The 19,429-nt window shown below is 42.7% G+C and overlaps 1 protein-coding gene across 1 annotated transcript; it reads left to right on the forward strand.

Moving 5' to 3' along the window:
• The first annotated feature begins 488 nt into the window (after nucleotides 1-488).
• On the forward strand, nucleotides 489-18,163 carry LOC120237751 (phosphatidylcholine transfer protein-like). Its single transcript, XM_039241163.1, has 6 exons — nucleotides 489-710; nucleotides 11,008-11,125; nucleotides 14,130-14,209; nucleotides 15,592-15,763; nucleotides 16,643-16,710; nucleotides 17,832-18,163. Exons 1-6 carry the CDS (start codon nucleotides 570-572, stop codon nucleotides 17,889-17,891), a joined length of 639 nt encoding a protein of 212 aa, XP_039097094.1. The 5' UTR covers nucleotides 489-569; the 3' UTR covers nucleotides 17,892-18,163.
• The last annotated feature ends 1,266 nt before the right edge of the window (nucleotides 18,164-19,429 follow it).

Here is a 19,429-nt window from a genome sequence, read left to right on the forward strand (position 1 = left end):
TTTCTTGGAATAATGTTTTTAGATGCATAACAGAAAGAATAGAAATGACATTGGGACAGCATTCAGTTCTAGCATCTGATCATTGAGATTTTCAAGCATTTCTGCTCGGTCCATCTCACCTCCCAAGTGTACCAATCCCCTCAGGGACTTTCCCTCCCTTCTTCAGAGAAGGTAAAGGAGGGACAGCCAAGCAGATTTTGGGGGCAGGGACGGGTGGGGAGGAGGATGAGTTGGGCTAAGGAAGGGTTCCTGAGATGACATTAGTTTCTTCCTTTTCCCTTCCATCTACAAGCCTCCTCAGTTCCCTAACCCTTCAATCTTCCCCGAGATCAGGTCCAGTTTTTTTCTGGTTTTACTTCTCTTCCATCCTTGCCACCTCTTGCTCAGCCCCGCCCACTTGCTAAGCCTGCTCATCTGTGGCCACACCCCCTAGGCTCCTTCTCCTTAAGTTCCACCAGCTCCCCCCCAAGCCTCTGTTCCCTGCCAATCATGCTGGACCACCCTCTGGGGCTGCCCCAGAACGCACACCTGGTGGGTCGGTGGCTTCGCCCCTCTGGGGCTGCCAAGAGATGGCTCAAGCGGCAGGCTGCTTTTCTGAAAACCAGTTCCGGGAGGCCTGTGCTGAGCTCCAGGAATGGGGTCCAGGAGGGGCCAACTGGGAATTGCTGGTGAGGACCCTGGGCTTCAGAGTCTACAGGCGGCGATACCAGGTAGTAGCCCACCCGGTGGAGGACCCTGTGCTGTAGCTTGCCAGGGCCAGCCTCCCCGGGGGAGTCTGGGGTTGTAGCCACAGATGTCAGGGCAGGAGTTGGTCATGAGGAGCTGGGAGGAGTGAGCATAGGGGTTGTGCCTGCAGCTGATTTGTCCTCTGTGGTTGGGAGGTTATCTGAATTCAGTGGCAGGTCTGCAGGTCTGCTAGTGTTAAATGTAGGTTAGCGGAGTCTGAGCCCCATGCACTTGGCTCCTAGGGCTATGAATCCCCCTCCTGGGTAGTTCCCACTGTTGTTTGTGTTAGTGGGTTGGGGAGAAGCCCAGGGTTTGCCTACAGGTGGAAAGAAGACTGCACTGTTCAGAGACTGGATGTGCAGGGAGATAGTGTGCTTGTGGAGCAACGTGGCTGGGAAGGGAGATACTAGCATATCAGTCACTCTACTGGCTTGTTTCTTTTCGCAGTTGCCCCTTCCTTATAAGGTGCACTTAATAGTTTAGTCTGAAGCTTTAAGGACAAAGATTTACTTACAGGGTAGGAGGAATGAAGTTGGTTATTGAGCAATTCTCCAGGTGCACCCGGAGGCCTTTGGAATCAGGTAGCAGCTATCCAGGTGGAATGATTGTGTTGCACCTGAGACCTTTCATCAGTTATAGTGAATGATAGTAGCTGATGGCACATGGGATAATAAATCACCTTTAGGCAAGTGCTGTGAAATCAAGGCTTCCTGGCAGAGAACCAGAGTGGTATAGTGTTAGAGTAGGGAGGCTCTCTGAAGGCGTGTGTAGCAGGGCCTCTGGTTATGACAAAATGAACAAGAAGCTCACAGTCCAGCGCAGGCAGAATTAATTTCTGCGTGTAATTTCATTAGTTGCCTTGGTGCCAAAATGGACCTGTTTTCAGACAAAATCCTTTATTCTTCTCTCTGACCATTCTGTTTCCTTACCAGCCCATCCAGGCATTTGCTAAGCTTTGCCAATTCGACTGCGCAGACATGTCTGATAACTGGCCCCTTCCCTTTCCTTTCCTTTGTGGTTGGCACTTTGGATGGTACCTCTCACCTCGAATTGCAGAAGACCTCTGACATTCCACCTCTCTGATCCCTTCTGTCCTACACATTACAGCCTGATTAGGCACCTGAAGGAGAGGCTGTGGGCTTACCACTCCCCTTTCACTGGCACTGTTGACTGCACAATGAATACTAAGAGTAACTAACTAATGCTAATACTGACCATTGTAGTAGCTGTCCCATGTTCCAGGCACTGTTTAAGAATTTTGTAGCTATTGGGGCGCCTGGGTGGCTTAGTCGGTTAAGCGTCTGACTTTCGCTTAGGTCATGATCTCGCGGTTTGTGGGTTTGAGCCCCGCGTTGGGCTCTGTGCTGCCTGCCAACTCGTAGCCTGGAGCCTATTTCAGAGTCTGTGTCTCCCTCTCTCTCTGACCCTCCCCTGCTCACGCTGTCTCTCTCTCTCTCTCTCCTAGAAATAAAATAAAAATATTAAAAAAAAAAAAGAATTTTGTAGCTATTGACATACTCAATCTTCATGTCAGTTTAAAAAAAATTTTTTTTACAGTTATTCATTTTTGAGAGACAGAGTGCAAACTGGGGGAGGGCATAGAGAGAGGAAGACACAGGATCTGAAGCAGGCTTCAGGCTCTGAGTTATCAGCACAGAGCTCGATGTGGGGCTCGAACCCATAAACCTTGAGATAATGACCTGAGCCAATGTTGAATGCTTAACTGACTGAGCCACACAGACGCCCCCTCGTGTCAGTCATAATATGGCACTGTGATGATCACCTTTTTACCTATACGCAAATGAATGTGTGGAAAGGTTAAGGTGATTGCTCAAGGTCTGAATTAAGATCAGAACTCACCTGTCTACTTTCAGACCTGTGCCATGAACAGGCTCCTGCATTGCCTCTCTGAAAGAAGGCAAATGCTGCTGGGTAGACTATACAGATCTTTCTCAACTTATGATGGGTTTGCATCCTGATAAACCCATTGTAAGCTGAAAATATCATAGGCTGAAAATGCATTTAATACATCTCATCTACTGAACATCACAGCTCAGTCCAGCTAATCTTAACTGTGCTCGGAATGCTCTCATTAGCTTGCAGTTGGGCAAAATCATCCAATGCAATGCCTATTTTATACGGAAGTGTTGAATATCATGTAAATTTTTGAATAGTGTACTGAAAGTGAAAACAGAATGGTTGTATGCGTGCAGAATAGTTGTAAGTGTATCAGTGGTTTACCCTGTGGCTCACTGCCCCTGCCCAGCATCAGGAGAAGGTACTGGATCACATAGCACTAGCCCAGGGAAAGAGAACAGTTCCAAATTCAAAGTACCATGTCTACTGCATGCATATTGCTTTTGTGCCTTGGTAAAGTCAAAAAATTATACATTGTACTGTCATAAGTCATTGACCCTTTATACTGAACTAGTTTCGTTCTAACTTTATTTCCAGCCTTATCTCCCACAACTCCTCTGCACACCCCTCATCTTCCAGCCAACCTAGATTAGTCCATGTTTTACTCCATGGGCCTGTGCTTTTATGCCTGTGCTTGAGAAGAATAGGTATTAACTCCTCTTTAAATGTCTGGTAGAATACTTCTGGAAGCCATCTGGCCCTGGACTCTTATTTGTTGGGAGGTTTTTGATTACTGAATCAATTTCTCCACTGATTATGGCTCAAATGCTCTATTTCCTCATGGTTGAGTTTTGGTAATGTGCGAGTGTCTAGGAATTTGTCCATTTCTTCCCGATTGTCCAGTTTGTTGGCATATAACTCTTTAATAATTGTTTTTATTTCTCTGATGTTGGTTGTGATATCTCCTCTTTCATTTGTGATTTTATTTATTTGGGTCCTCTCTTTGAGAAGTCTGGTTACAGTTCATGAACTTTGTTTATTCTTTCACAAAACCACGTCTCAGATTCATTTTTCCGTTCTGTTTTTTTGAATTTTATATCATTTATTTCTACTCCAATCTTTATTATTTCTTCTGCTGGTTTTGGACTTTATTTGCTGCTTCATCTCTATCTTCTTTAGATAGAAGGTTAGATTGTGTATTTAGGACCTTTCTTGCTTCTCGAGATAGACCTTACTTGCACTGTATTTTCCTCTTAGGACTGCCTTTGCTGCATTCCAAAGGGTTTAATCTGTCATGTTTTCATTTTCATTTGCTTCCATGTATTTTTTAATTCTTCTTTAAATTCCTGGTTTACTCATTCATTCTTTACTAGTATGTTCTTTAACCTCCATGTATTTGTGGGCTTTCCAAATTTTTTTCTTAATGTTGATTCAAGTTTCATAGCATTGTGATCTGAAAATATGCATGATATGACCTCAGTTTTTTCAAAATTGGTTTTTAATGTTTATTTATTTTTGAGAGAGTGAGAGAGAGCGTGTGTGCACTAGCATGTGGTGGAGGGGCAGAGAGAGGGAAACAAGATCTGAAGCAGGCTCCAGGCTTGAGATGTCAGCACAGATCCCAATCATTGAAATCATTAATCAGATAGCCACCCTTCTCAGGGTAAACAGATTTTGCTGGGGCTTTTATCCATCCTGCCAGGTTGACTGTTTCCTTGGGAACAACCTGCTACGTGTCTGGATCATGGATAGCCATTTATGTAGGTCCATTGTGAACGTGATGATGATCTATTATTGTACGTTTTGAAATGATTGAAGTATAGAGGCATTTAGTTATCCAGCATAACAAATAAATTATATTTTAAAATTTAAAAAAAGATTGTAGTGTTTTTTTCCAGTAGACAAAGAATTTTGAATCATTCTTGGACAGATAGCCACTTTGAAGGACAATATTTTGATACATTTTCTTTTTCTCTTTTTCTATTAAATCACAGAACTTTTTGACTTTGAAAGTTTCTTTGAAACCATTCTGTACAACACCATCATCTTTTCCGTTCACTTCTTTTTTTCTACTTTCTTTGCTTCCTCTGTCTCTTTCTTTTCTTCTTTTTTTCCTCCCCAGGTTGTAATATTAATAACTTTCCCTTACATGGTGGTTTAATTTACAAAATGCTGTCACACATAAGTTTTCTTTACCCTGTAAACAAATCTGGAAGAGGGGTGTTTGGGTAGCTCAGTCTTCAGCTCAGGTCATGATCTCACAACTCATGAGTTCAAGCCAGGCGTTGGGCCCTCTGCTGACAGCTCAGACAGAGCCTGGAGCCTGCTTCAGATTCTGGGTCTCCCTCTCTCTCTGCCCTTCCCCTGCTCATGCTGTCTCTCTCTCTCTCTTTCCCTCTCTCTCTGTCTCTCTCTTTCAAAAAATAAAAAATAAAAAAATAAACAGTAAAAAAAAATTCTGGAAAATAGGTAGGGACAGGCTTATTTCCAATTTTACAGATGGAAATAAGACCCAGAGTTGTTAAGTGAGCCACACAAGACCTCATAACTAGACATGAACCAGCCAGTTTAATAATCTCAGCACCAAATATACAGCTTGCTCCCAGGCAAGAATTACTATTTCTTTCTGGAGGCTAAGCAAAAGTAGCCCAGAACTGCCATGTAGTACTGGGGGAAGAACATGGGCTTTGGAGGCAGACAGTCCTGGATTAAAATCTCCATTCTGCCCACCATCATTCATTTTTTTTCACTCAGAGACTATCCTCCCATGTGCTATTGCCCTCACAGGCACTGGCGATAAACAGTGAACAGGAAGATGCACCACTGTTCCAGCAAATGAGTTCTTGAACAATGAATGACATTCACTGATGAGAATAAGAATAAGCCCATCACCTATAATGAAATGTTGGGTGAAATATGCTATGAAGACCGTAAAGTGCATAAGGGGATAGAGACATGGTGTGGCAATGGTGGTCAGGGATGATGTCATGTGTGTTAATCCCAGATTCAAGTGATCTGGGTCGGGGCTTGGGGAGTCCTTTGAAAAACTCCCCTTTCATTATTGGGATTGATCATTCTGTTCTCCCGATCTCGTGTACGTTTGAAATACTTCATAACAACAAAATGGTTTGTTATTGCTTTTTGTTTTTAATGTTAAAGCTTCCCCTGAGACTCAAAGTGGACTTACTGGGGTTTAAATCACTGTAGCAGAGGGAACACTGAGTGCTAAGTCCCAGAGTCAGGCTAGGCTTGCCTTGTTTTCCAGGAAGAGCCAGAAGGATACAGGACTGGGGTGAAGCTAGGGTTGCAGAGTAGCCAGGAGCCAGGCCCCAGTTACTAGCTGGGTGATATTAGTCAGTTATCTTTTCATTTTGAAATCTCAGCTTCCTCATTTTCAAAATAAGGATAATATTTACCTTTCAGAATTGTTGATCTCTCAAATATCAAATGAAATGATATATATATAGTTCTCAACCTTGAGAACCAGTAAAACATCAGATTTATCCACAAGGTTTGTTAAAATTCAGAAACAAGACCCCACTCCCAGTTTCTGATTCTGTGGATTGATGTGGGGCATGAAAGTTTGCATTGTATTTCCTTTTCTCTTCTTTTTCTTTGTGTTTTATTTCTAACCAGTTGCCAAGTGATGCTGTGGTAGGGGTTGTGGGCGGGGGGGTGGTTCTGACATGACAGGAGGAAGTACATAGCGAAGCAGTGGAAACTGAAAGGGAAGAGTGAGAAAAAAGAATGTCTTAGGATAGAAGCAATGTCCATTTGAAGACTTGCTCTCCCTGATTGGGAGTGAAGGTTGACTTCTGAGCTGTGCTGAGAAGTCCCCCTGGTAGAGAGGGCCACAGGTCACTTACAAAAGCTTGTCCAGTGATCTGCAACCAGGTCTCCTTGGAGCTTTGGGCCATATCACTGTGCCAGTAGACACTGTGACATGCCTACAGAGAGTGTGAAATCAGTGAGCAGAGCTTCGCATCCTCAATTTAGACCAAGTAAATAGTGGTCTGAGCTGATGTGATTAACTGCTTGAGTTCTTAACATTTTAAAACCTGAATGTCTGGCACTGTGAGAAGGGACTGCCTGCAGTGTGCCTTTGTCCCTGAATCGGTCTTCTCATCAAGGGGTTTGCTCAGGAGCTGACAGCTTTTTTCGAGGGACTGTTCTTTTCTATGCTGTGTACCTACTAAAATACAAAAAGCCTGACATTCCTAGGAAGTTTGTGTGTAGATCACAAGACTCATGTAAAATTCACTGTTGCTTTTGGTAACAAGTAGCAGAAAAGTGTACTAACAGTGATTCACAGAGGGGTTTATTTTTCTCACTTAACATGTAGGGCAGAGGTTAGTAGTTGCTGGTACTGGTTTGGCTGATCAATGATGCCAGTAAAACACTGAGTCTTTTTACTCTTCCTCTTCATGAGTGTTTGTTACCTCTTCATTACAAAATAGCTGCTGCAGCTCCGAACATCCATATTCAAACCTAGGTAGGAGGCCAGGAAAGTTATTTGCTGTGTACACTGCCGCAGAGGTTCTCTTGACAAGAAAGAAGGTACTATGTGCTATGCCCAAACTTCTGTTTCTTCTGGCTGTTGTATTTTACACAAGGTATTTCTTGATTCTCTTCCACTAAATAATTTTTTAATTTTATTTATAAATGGAGCATTGGAAATGTATACACTATGTTTTACATGATGATAAAGAAATGGAGACATTCTTAGAAATGGTTTTCTAGGTGTGTCTGGGTGGCTCAGTTGGTTAAGTGTCTGACTCTTGATCTATGCTCAGGTCTTGGTCTGAGGATTGTAAGTTCATGACCCATGTTCGGCTTCACTTAGGTGAAGAGCCAACATAAAAAAAAGAAAGTTTTCTGGAGGAGCTTCAGGAAAGCCAAGAACCTCTTGAGGAAACTTATTTGGAATCATTTATTGAAGTATTAGTAATCTTAGAAATATATGTAGAGAGTATATATTTCTAATTTTAAGGAGATCTTACACATCAGTAATAAAAGCATTGCCCAAAGCAGGCTAAGTTTTATGCCTTTTCCTATCAAATTATTTGTACAAACAATGGTACCCAATCCTGATGAGATGCTCCTGTGCTGTTGCCAAGAGTATACATTGGTACCAATTCTTAAAGCCTTATAAAAAGCATAAAGAACCTTAAACGTATAAAAAGCATAAAGAACCTTTACTAAAATCCCTCTCTAAGGAAGCTTTCTTAATGAAAAAATTAAAATTATGGACCAAGTTGGTCCATATGAAATAATAGATTATTCCAGGAGTATTTACATTTTTAACAATATTTGCAAAAAATGACAAGACTAATTAAATTAGGTGATCTCTCCATAGCTTGTTAAAAATAAGAATGCAGTTGTTTAAACCACATTATTCTCATTTTGTAATGTATAGATGTATTTAAGTACTTAAAAGAAATATGTCACATTAAAACATTTTTTAAAAAGGGGGGGTGGGGGTGCTTGAATGACTCAGTTGGTTAAGTGTCTCACTTTGGCTCAGGTCATGATCTCATGTTTCGTGGGTCTGAGGCCCGCATCAAGTTCTGTGTTGACAGCCTGCTTCAGATTTCCTGTCTTCCTCTCTCTCTGACCCATCTCTGCTTGTGCTGTTTCTTTCTTTCTCTCAAAAATAAAATTAAAAAAATTAAATAACAGAAATGCGTCAAGTATTACCAATAGATATTTGAGGATTATGGGGTTACATGCCATTTTTCCCTTATTTTTTTGCATTTTCCAATTTTCCTATAATGAATATTATTTCTACGATTATAAAATTTCACTTTATTTTTTAAAGGAATATATAAACATGAGTGTATTTGAAGAGATCCTCATTAGGAAGAAAGAATAGGCAAAAAAATGCCTTGATCCAAGAATTTTGGCGGGCTCTTCCTCACTTGAAAAGTAGATAGACGAGGGAAGTGTTACCGAGTGTTTTGTTCCTCTGGAGTTTTGGCATTTCTCAGTTCTGCCACGAAGGGGTTGTTAAGTGGAAGTTTGTAACAACAGTTCATTCGTTTTATTTTTCTCTTTCTAAGAGGACTTTCTGCTTTGCTTTTCTGTGATATGTGTAGTACTGAGGTCACTAAGGACAGTAACTAAATTCAGAAGGGGAAGGGAACCAGTGTAAGGAAACTGTCTTAATTTATCCAGATAACCAAAGTTAACTCATGTAAGCTGAGATCATTGTCTCAGCGCATAATTATCCCTTTTGCTCAGTATGTATAGAAAATGGGGCCCCAGTATGCCTGAGCAGGAAACTAATTGTCTCTCTTCCAAGATTGATTAATAAATGTGTAAGTATGTGTAAACCCTCCATATCTCCCCATCTGGGTGAGGGCATGGGAAAAGAGGTGTTTCTCCTGACATTTGTCTTTCCTTTGGGGTATCCACCACACAGCATGTGAAGTGTTCAGATCTAATAGTCTGTCATTTGCTGGTTGAAAACCCTTGGTATAAAGTCACATACCTTTAGAGCTGGAAGAACTTTATGAATTCCATTTCAATGCATCTCTCATTTCTTACCAGGTACTTTAACATATATATGAGATTCCTAAACTAGGATATGTTTTTCCCTGGGTTATGCCCTGAGTCAGGAAGCCCTTGAAGCCTCAAGATCTCTAGAAAGATTCACCATGTTTACCTCCTGACTTCACATAAGTCCTTGACATGGTGTTAATAAGAAGATAGCTGTATTCATGTTTCATTAGTCAATAGCATTGCTTAGCACATGAAAGAATGTGTCATTCTAAAAGCATTGGGTTTTTGTTTTGTTTATTTGCGTTTGCATGGAAATTAATCTAAAATCCTTTGGTATGATCTTTTTTTAACTTATTTATTTATTTTGAGAGAGAGAGAGAGAAGAAAGTGCATGTGCATGAGAGCAGGGGAGGGGCAGAGAGAGAAGGGGAGAGAGAGAATCCCAAGAGGCTCTGCAGGTCAGTGCATAGCCCAACATGGGGCTCAAACTCAAGAACCTAAATCATGATCTGACCCAAAATCAAGAATCAGGTGCTTAAAGGACTGAGCCTCCCAGGTGTCCTAGTTTAATATTAACAATCTAGCCTTTAGGGAAGGGGAGAGTCAGGAATTATGTGTTGTCATTGTAGAAAAAGTGAAATGTGTAGCATGGCCAATTCCAACCCAGAACTCTCACAGACAAGGATATGGCCTAATGGAGGTAGGTGGGTAGAAGGGGAAACTTTGTACTTTGGAATTTAGAAATGGTCTTTTTTTTTTTTTTTATTTTGAAGCACTACTGTGATTTTAAGGTGCTCTTTCCTCTTTTATATACTAATTCTTTAAATAAGAAAATTGTTGAAAAATTCTGTCTTGGGATTGATAAAAACAATGTGTTGGGTTTCATTATACCCCATAGATAGCTAAAATAGTAACCTGTCCCCTGAATACTAGCTGTGTAAATGACACTCCCATTTGGATGTTTAATAAATGTCTCAAACTCAAAAGTAGAACTCTTGATTTCCCCACAGCCCACATATCACCTCTTCCCAAGTGTTCTCTATCTTAGAGCATGGAGCTCCCATTTACCTAGCTGTTCAAGCAGAAGTTCTAAGATGTAATTCTTTGCTTTTTCTTCCCCACAATCTGTCAGCACTTTTTGCTAACATTACTCCCAAATATATCCCTAAATCACTGACTTCTCTCAATCACTGTTGTTACCATCTTGTTCATATCACTGTCATCTCTTATCTGGACCATTGCTCTGGTCTTCAAACCCATCTTCTTGTTCCCTTATGATCTATTTCCTACCAAGCATGAAGAATCATCTTTTTATTTAGTATTACCCTGTTTAAAGTCACTCATTGGGTTTACTTAGTAGTTAGAACAAAATCTTTACCCCTCAACCTGGTTTACACAGCCCCTTGGAGGCTGGCCCCCACTGCCACTTTGACCTTAGTTCCTACCTCTATCCCCAAACACCATTCTCTGGACCCTATGACTTTAGGTTGAGCATGCCAGTCTGTCAACCTGAGGGTCTTCCCCTGCCAGGAATGAGTTTTCCAAGGCTGGTTCCTTCTAATATTTAGAGTAAAATGCTCTGTTAAAGGTTATTCCCCACAGAGGCCTTTCCTGACCACCTGATTATATAGGATGCTCCACCCCGCCCCCTAGAGATACCATTGCTCACACCGTTGAATATGTCTATTCAAATTACCTAGATAGCATTTATATCCACCAACACTACCACTAATGCCTACCATCAAATATAGGACCCACTAGAGCAGGGGCCTCATCTGCTTTTTCATCATTGTGTTACCAAGACCACAGAGGAGTTTCTTAATAATGGATTTGCATGAATAGCTGTTTTTCATATGCTTTGTCATCCAGATGTCTCTCAATTTGGAAATCAATAGGTTGTTTCTGCCTGTTCTGTTTCTACAGCAGACTGGACTTTATGAGTATAAAGTCTTTGGTGTTCTGGACGATTGCCCACCAGATTTATTCGCAGCTGTCTATATGGACTTAGACTACAGAAAACAGTGGGACCCATATGTTCAAGGTGAATAACATCTATTTAAAAAAACATCTAGAAAGTAGAATCTATTGTTACTTATTCTAGCTAGTAGAAAACAACAGGTTTAATTTCTACTATGTTATATTTTATTTAAAATTTTGGCATGAAAGTCTTAAGTGTTGGGCTGAAACGTGCCTTTGTGATTCCTTGCATTCCCTTAGCTACCACTCTCCAATTTGCTCTGGGGGCTACTTTGTTCTCACTGTAAGTTCATCATCATCTCACATATCGAGGTAGTCATAGGTGGCTTCTTAGAGGAGGTGGTGTCCAAGCTTTGGTTTGGAAGTTGAACCAAAGTTTTATCAAGAATAATAATGCATATAGGTTTGAGGGTGAGAAGGTGAGGGGATGGGTGGCTTGAGGCCATTTGAGGCCCAGAGAACAGCATGAGTAAAAGGGAGGAAGACATCAAACAGTATGGTATGTTCAAAAACTGTGAGCAGTTTGTTTTTATTGGGTTGTTGGGGTAGCAGATCTAGAGGTAGAGTGGGAGGAAAGGCCGAGAGGCCAAAGGCAGCAGTCTGGCCACCAGGCTACAGTTCTTAGACTTTGCCCTGAAAGTGATGGACAGCTATGAAATAGGAGGTCCTTCTGTCACGTAAAGTGGGGGTGGCCTCTACCAAATCAGTTATAGTGGAACAGAAGTGCAGAACTAGCCAAGGGGTACCTAAACTCTGAAAGACCCTTGCTATAGTCAACGTTCTTTGTTACAAGCAACAAAAAGTTAACAAATGCTAGTGAAAGAAATGGAAAAAGAGTTTATTGGTTCATGGTATTGAAAAGCCCAGGAGTTTCTAACTACCAGGACAGCTGCATGTAATTTTTTAAAATATGTTGTATATTTATTTATTTATATATATATATTTATTTATTTTTTGAGAGAAGAGAGAATGAACTGGGGAGGGGCAGAGAGAGAGAGAGAGAGAGAGAGTGAGAGTGAGACAGTAGCTCCAAAGCCGGCTCTGCACTGACAGCAGTGAGCCCAATGAGGGACTCCAACTCACAATGCATGAGGTCATGACCTGAGTCAAAGTTATATACTTAACTGACTGAGCCATCAGACACCCATGCATGTAAGTTTTAAATATTTTCCATATCTTTTTTTTTCTTTTCTGAGTTGACCTAATTCTCAGGCAGATTTTTATGTCATGGCAAAGATGGCCACCAGAAGATCCAGTCTTAGGGGCACATGGGTGGCTGAGTCACTTAAGTGTCTGACTCTTGGTTTCGGCTCAGATCATGATCACGCAGTTCATGGGTTCAAGTTCCAGCGTGGAGCTTGCCTGAGATTTCTCTCTCCTTCTCTCTCTGCCCTTCTTCTTCTCTCTCTGTCTCTCAAAATAAATAAACTTAAAAAAAATAGAGGTTTATAGTCCAACCATATAAATAACCCCACAGGAACAGGAAGGAGCCTTCCACTAAACTGCTCACAGAGGCTACAGTCCCAGAATTTGCTCTCATGGCATCCTGTGGATGTTTGCCATGTATGGTCTCCTAGTGTTTTCCAGTACACTTTCTATCTAGGGTGAACTGTGATGCTTGTCAATTCAAGGGAGAAGCAGATATTCTTTGTCCCAGCCTCCTCAACAGCCATGGTTCAGGGATGCAACAGGCAGCTTCAGTTAGAGAGAGAACTATATGAGGAAGCAGGCAGCGTGCAAAGTCAATTTTCTGGTGATGGTCAGGGCTAAGGTGTCTGACACTGGAAGAAATAGTTGCAGAGACTCTGATGTTTGGTACTTGACGTCAACCATTCACGCTATGGTATCTAGTCCCGTAGCAGCAGTTTGGCTTCTCTGGAACAATCCTGAGGTTCTAAGCCCAACTCTGGTCCTTCTAGATATTCTGTGAGCTGCCTGAGGACCTTTGCTAATCCACTTTTTGGCTTGAACTTGCTAGTGATAAGGTAAGCCCCTGGTCAGATGCACCATCCTTGAATGAATCACTGTGGCCACATCTTACTCATTTTCCCAGCCCTGAAATTAATGCTGAGACAGTCCTGCATAAATCACCTAGTCGAGGAGGGGAAGGGTGAAGGAGAATGGAGATCACTGATCCAAGAAGGGGGAGGTGATGCTGAGTATGCAAAGGTCACAGATGTCTACTTCTTCCCTTCTTCTCAAGGGCTGTCTTTAGTGTCGTGAGGCACCAGTGGGCAAGCTCTTTAATCCATGGTCTGCTTCTAATAGATTTTCTTTTCAAAGCTGAATTAAAGAATACATTTCCCCCATCAGCATCTCCTTAAGGGGCTCTCATGTGTACTTCAGCAGCCTTGGCTTACCTCCTTCTCTAAATGGAGGGTCATACTGCACAGCTTGGGGTCAGAGGGTGTGTGTGTCATTGAATTCTTTTACTCTCTCCAGCCAAGAGTTAGCTGCTGTTTGCCCACAATAGAATGATGGAATTAAAGGAAATCTGGTCATTGCAGCCACCATAGTGTGTAAAGAAACAGGGGAGAGAAGTGAGACACTTAGGGTTAGCCACAGTTATGCCACTTCCTAGCTGTTTAGGAAGGACACTGCCCTCTCTAGAACCTTCATTTCCCAGCTGAACACACTAGTGGTGTGTTCACTAGTGGGTGACCTAGTCCAGGGCTAGCTGTAACAGGTCAGAAATCTAGAGAGCTCAGAAGTAAAACTATCGGTACTCTAGTGACATCTGCTGGTTGCCCTGATTGTAAAACCTGAACGTTTATTTTTGGATGCCTGATTTGTTTCATTGTGTTGAATTTGAGAATCTTGCTTATACTATACAGGGGACATGTTTTGCTGTTTTATTTTTACTGTGTTTTTATGTCTACTAGACACTACCCTTAGGAACCAAGCTTTCAGCGTTATTATTAAAGCAATATTATTAATAAATCTGATTTTTTCTAGAATTCTGTGCCATATGAGTTGGTGGTTTACCATATCCCTAGGGGGCATCATAGGCTTCTTGTTAAATGAAGCCCAGAGTTTCCAGATATGTTAACTTACGTTATTCTCCTTAGAAATACAAGAAAAGCGATGCAGTGGAGAAACCGTGGTGTACTGGCAAGTGAAGTACCCTTTCCCCATGTCCAACCGGGATGTATCCTTTCAAAAGGCACACCACTACTTGGCTTTCATGTGCTTTTAATCTTTTTTCTTTTTTAAGTTTATTTATTTTGTTGGGGCAGGGCAGAGAGAGAGAGACAGAGAATCCCAAGCAGGCTTGCTGTGAGGAAAAAGTACGAGTCCAGGGGGAAGAAGCCAGAGCCAAAGCAAATTCCTTTCTACTGCCAAAACATTAAAGACCTTCACTCGTCAGTCCACAGAGAGCAGGGGTAACAGCCCATCCACAGGGCACCTGAGGGAGGGCTGGGGCCACTGTGGGTGTGGGTGCCACAGAGACTCTGAGGTGGCATGGTGCTATGCCTGTTGCTGTTGCAGTAAGTACAATGTGTTCTACTCAGTGTGATTTTTAAAAAATTGTTTAGGCTTTGAATCCCTTCTAGTATGAAACCTAAAATTCTGTTGCAGCCGTTATAGGTATGAAAGTCTAACTAGGTTTTGGAGCCAGATCTGGGTTTGCATTCAGATTCCAGTTGGGCTATGGGATGTTTGGCAAGTTTCTTTACTTCTCTGAGCCTCAAATTTGTCCTCTGTAGGATGGGGATACTTGCACTGAACTCACAGGGACCTGTGTTGATCTCAGGACCAAAATGGATGCTATACCTAAAACATATGGCATGGGCTCAATAAATCATAACTCTCACTGTTTCTGAGGGTTAAATTATCTTTCCTAGAATAGTGTCTTAGACATAGTGGCTGTTCTATGAGTGTTGATTGAGATGAGTTGGATTTGTTATTCTTGGTGAACCAGTGCTAACTCAAAGAGGACAAGTACCTACTAATACTCAGTGCTCATATTTCTTCCTGTGATCAGTAGGTGTAAATAACATTGCTTGACCATCCTCTGTGCATAGAGGTCAGCAACTAGAGCTCTGAGGGAGAGCAGGACAAAGTGGAATGACCCCAGTGTTTATGGGGTGCCTGTTCTTCCCTGGTTTCTCCAATGTCTCCAACAAGCATGCCTGTTGAGCAATGTAACCCCCTTTCCTACAGAGGGAAACTTAACCTAAGAAATAGTGAGTAACTAATGCAGAATCACACTGCTGATGAGTGATCAATCCTCTGATGTCTCACAGTGCCTTCTTTGAGAAAGGAGGAGAGGTCTCTTTATATAATTAAAAGCATCAAGGACTCATTCACAGGTAGATAAAGCATGCTGTCAAATGAGAATATTAAGCAGTATGGGACACAGTCTTGCAGAGCAGGCAGAGAGACAGGGCAGGTAAGTGAAGTAACAATGTAAGGGGCAAATGCTGGGTGGGAAGAACAGAATCATCTCCCTTTGCCTCTGGCTTGTGGGGTTTCCTTCTGCCAATCTGTAATGCTGGCATTGACATCATGCCTTGACTGGCAGTATAGTTCGTCTACATACGAGAGCATCAAGAGCTGGATATGGAAGGGCAGAAGATCCATGTGGTCCTGGCCCAGAGCACTTCTGTGCCTCAGTTTCCTGAGAGGTCTGGTGTGGTCCGGGTAAATCAGTATAAGCAGAGCCTGGCGATTGAGAGTGACGGCAAGAAGGGGAGCAAAGGTAAGGCAGGGTGCATGGTGGTGCACTGACTCGGCCACTGTATCGAGATCATGCTGATTGTGAGGCATGTAAAGGGCATGGTGCTTATTCCCTGAGGTCAGAGAATGGGCACAGGTACAAGACGAACAAGGGGCTAACACCTGGAGAGAGACTCCATTGTCTCCCAGAAACCTGAGTGCATGGTGGACGTTCAGATCTGATTCAAACCATTTTGTCCTGACTCTTGCACTGTCCAGATGAAACCAGAACCAGAAGGTTTAGAAACTCATTTCTGGTTGGTCCTCAGGATACATATGTTGGGCCTGAGGGTGGGCAAGAAGGCTGGCAGGTCTTTCTCTGAGGATGCAGCTCCTGCTCAGCAAAAGGCCAGAGACTCAGGACCTGCCTGCCTGGAGTTCAGACCACGTGGAGGAAACCTCGGAGCAAGTAGGGGCACTCAGCCACTTGCAGTGCTGAAACGAGTGTGGCCTTGCGTGTGAGGCAGAATCTGAACCTTGGTTCTGACGCTTTTCAGATCTGTCACCTTGGACGTGCCACCTACTCCCTCTGAGCCTCCATGTTATCATTTATAAGCTCAGGTTTAATCTTCCCAACTCCATTGTATCATGAAGATAATTAATGAGAGATGATTAAATGAGATCCTATGTCCAAGTGTTGAGTATGTTGCTAGGCATTCAATGAATAGCAGCAAAATGTGCCTGTGACTATGATTTCAAAATGTTTACATATAAATATTCAGGGAGACAGCAGAGAAGTCCTCCTGAACACTGTGCTCCCTCCCTCCTTACTTGCTGAATTTAAAGGGGATGGTTGGCAGGGTTTGTTTTCATCTTTCTAACATTTTTCCTCCTCCTGAATTGTCTTTTCTTTCCCCTCTAGTTTTCATGTATTATTTTGATAACCAGGATCTGCAAATTCCGACCTGGATCATTAACAACTTCGTCAAGGTGAGATCCCAGGAGGCAGGAGGGGGAAGTGTGCTTGACAAATGTTGACTTAGTCCAAGGGGCTGTCAGGCTGAAGAGATGTCCTGTCTCAGGCCTAATGAAGCTCTTTTATGAAGCAGCTTGTTGAGTGACTACAGTGAGGACTGAGGATGCCAACACCCAGGATGTGGAGGCTGGGAAAAAAACACAGAATCCTTAGCTGGAATGTCAGACCCTCCCTGCCAGCACAGCCTGCTGGGATCACTGTCTGGATCCTCCCGACAACAGCCTGCTCCTTGTAGGGAAAATGGGGCCTTTGGACCCTGCCCTGCTTCTGGAGGAGCCTGGAAGGCTGACCTGGCTTGAGAGACAACCAGAGGTGTCCAAGCCTGGAAGCCCCCGGTTTTGTTACTGCTGTTGTGTTTTGTTTCTCTGTAAGGAGAGGGAAGTGCAGTGGTCCTGGATCGCTGCAGACTGCCTGGGGACTTGGCTTGATGGGACTCATTCAGCCTGCTTTGGAGGAGTCCTGCTTCCTGATGGGAGGGCTCAGCACATTCCCTGGGAGAGTGAAAAGCACACACGCTTTGAGTCAAACACAAGATTTTGAGACCGGGCCCTGCTTCTGTGTGTGTACTCTAGGGAAGCCATCAGTTTCTTCCCATTCAAAAATGGAGATGGGTATTACTGACCCTGTAGAGTAGTAGTATGTAAGGCAGTGTCTGGGGAAAATCTTGTACGATATTGAACACCGACTAAATAATAATACACCCTAACCCTTTGCCCCCACAGCCTCGCCATTGTCTAATTATGTGAAATAAGTCCTTTCTGTGATTTCTGAGGAAGAATCCCAGAACCCAACCTAATCCCATATCCTGTGTTTTTTCTTTCCAAAAAATGGTGTCTCAGAAACATCTTAGCTTTTTACTAGCAAAAGCCAAGACATACAACATTGTCACCTGCCGTCTATTCTCGCTTGTTCCTTGGGTCTTCTGTCATCTGCAGCAACGCGGTGTTGAAATCAGACAGGGGCTCTGTCATATTTATTATTCCCAAGGCCATCTTTGTTTACCTTTGCCACATCCCACAGAATCAGCAGTAATGTATGTGAGGACTAGAAGTGACAAGTCTCCTTTGCTTTGCAGAATAATGCTCATGAAGTCCTGAGGAGGATAGAAAATGCCTATCAAAACTACCGAGGGTAACTTCAGTAAGGGCATCATGTGTTTGTGTAATGAAGTCTCTGGAAGTGCCGCAGCCCAGTGATGTGCAGCTTTCCTTTCCCACTTCCACCTTCAGAGGCTGGCACACTGTCTCGCACATCGTCCCCAAGTGTGTTTGCTGATGCCTGGCTTCTTCTCCCAGTTTCCCCACCCTGGGACTGGCTGCCTTCTTCCACTATTGAATGTGGGTCAGATGAGGGAAATTCTGCTGGTTTATTTTTAAAAAGGGAAGTCCTCAGTGGGGAACACAATCACTCCATTGTGCCATTTTAGGGGGGTTGGCAGTGGAGAAACGACAACAAATGCAAGGGCAGCCGATCCTGGCAAGCTGGCTCCTTCCAGAATGTGACCTCTTGCAACCCAGGAGGGGCTGCTGGGACACCATTCCTTTCAGAGTGGTCTCCTGGTGCCTCAGAATGGGAGACAGGTGCTGATGTCCATCTGTCTGATGCTTTGGTGTGTTGATTTGGCCAGGTCTGAGGTGATAATCTAGCAAGTCTCTCCATTATTTGTACTTGTGGAAGATCGTGAGCTATTTTGATTTCAAACTATGTTGAAACACATGGCAGGCCTGATTAAGCACTTGATGTGGTAGCCATGTTTTCTCATCACCTATGTCTGGGATTCTCTTTCCCACCTGCCACTGGAGAGAGGCTGACCAGACCTCACTAGCTCTGCATTGTATCAGAAACGGAGGCATCATGATGCTTCTCACTGGTAGTTTGCAAAAATCAAGAAGGTGTGCACACAGCTATGATAAAGTGACTATATATGCAATAATATGACTTTCTCTTCTAGTATGTTTGGAGATATTGAAGGGATAAGTGTTCACATCCAGGGAGATATTAATTAGTGGACTGTTTGACTCTACAACTTTTTTCTCAGGAATTCTACCTAACATGTCTGCTTCTTCTACCACTAAAGACTTCCAGTTTCCTTTTTTCTCCTGAAATTTGTAGAGCAAGTTATTCTGTAGCTAAAGACATAGCCTTCATGATCTCAGGGAAAAATTTTAACCATTGTGTATGATGCTATTGAACCTTGATTAGTGGTCATAGAAATTCTGCTTGAAGCAGAAGATTTATTAATATTTATTTATTTTCTTATTAAAATGGGATACTTCAGACTGTATATTTTCTTTCTGGAAAGGAAAATAGATTGAATACCAATAAATACAGAGTGACATGAAGTTGTCCTGTTTGCAATTGCTTCCTACCTTATTCCTTTTGTGAGAATGAACCAGTTGGGTCTCTTTTCTTTGCAAGGCACATCCAACCTAACTAATGAACTTGAACATAAAAAAGAATTTTAGGTGCACTTACATGCAAGACCAGGTGTAGGGTGGCCTCAGGTCGGGGTTGATATTAGAATGATATTAGAATTTGGCTACGTTTGTCTTCAGGTTATCTTTGATGTTGGACTGTGTCTGGTGGCAGGATTGCTGCTGACAGCAAAGGGTAGGCCCACAGCTTCTCAGGCTCTTGCTGAGCCAAAGAAAGGCAGGATTTCTTTCCAGTAGA

Source organism: Hyaena hyaena, unplaced genomic scaffold, assembly GCF_003009895.1.
Source record: "Hyaena hyaena isolate Hyena2069 unplaced genomic scaffold, ASM300989v1 scaffold_189, whole genome shotgun sequence".
NCBI lineage: Eukaryota > Metazoa > Chordata > Mammalia > Carnivora > Hyaenidae > Hyaena > Hyaena hyaena.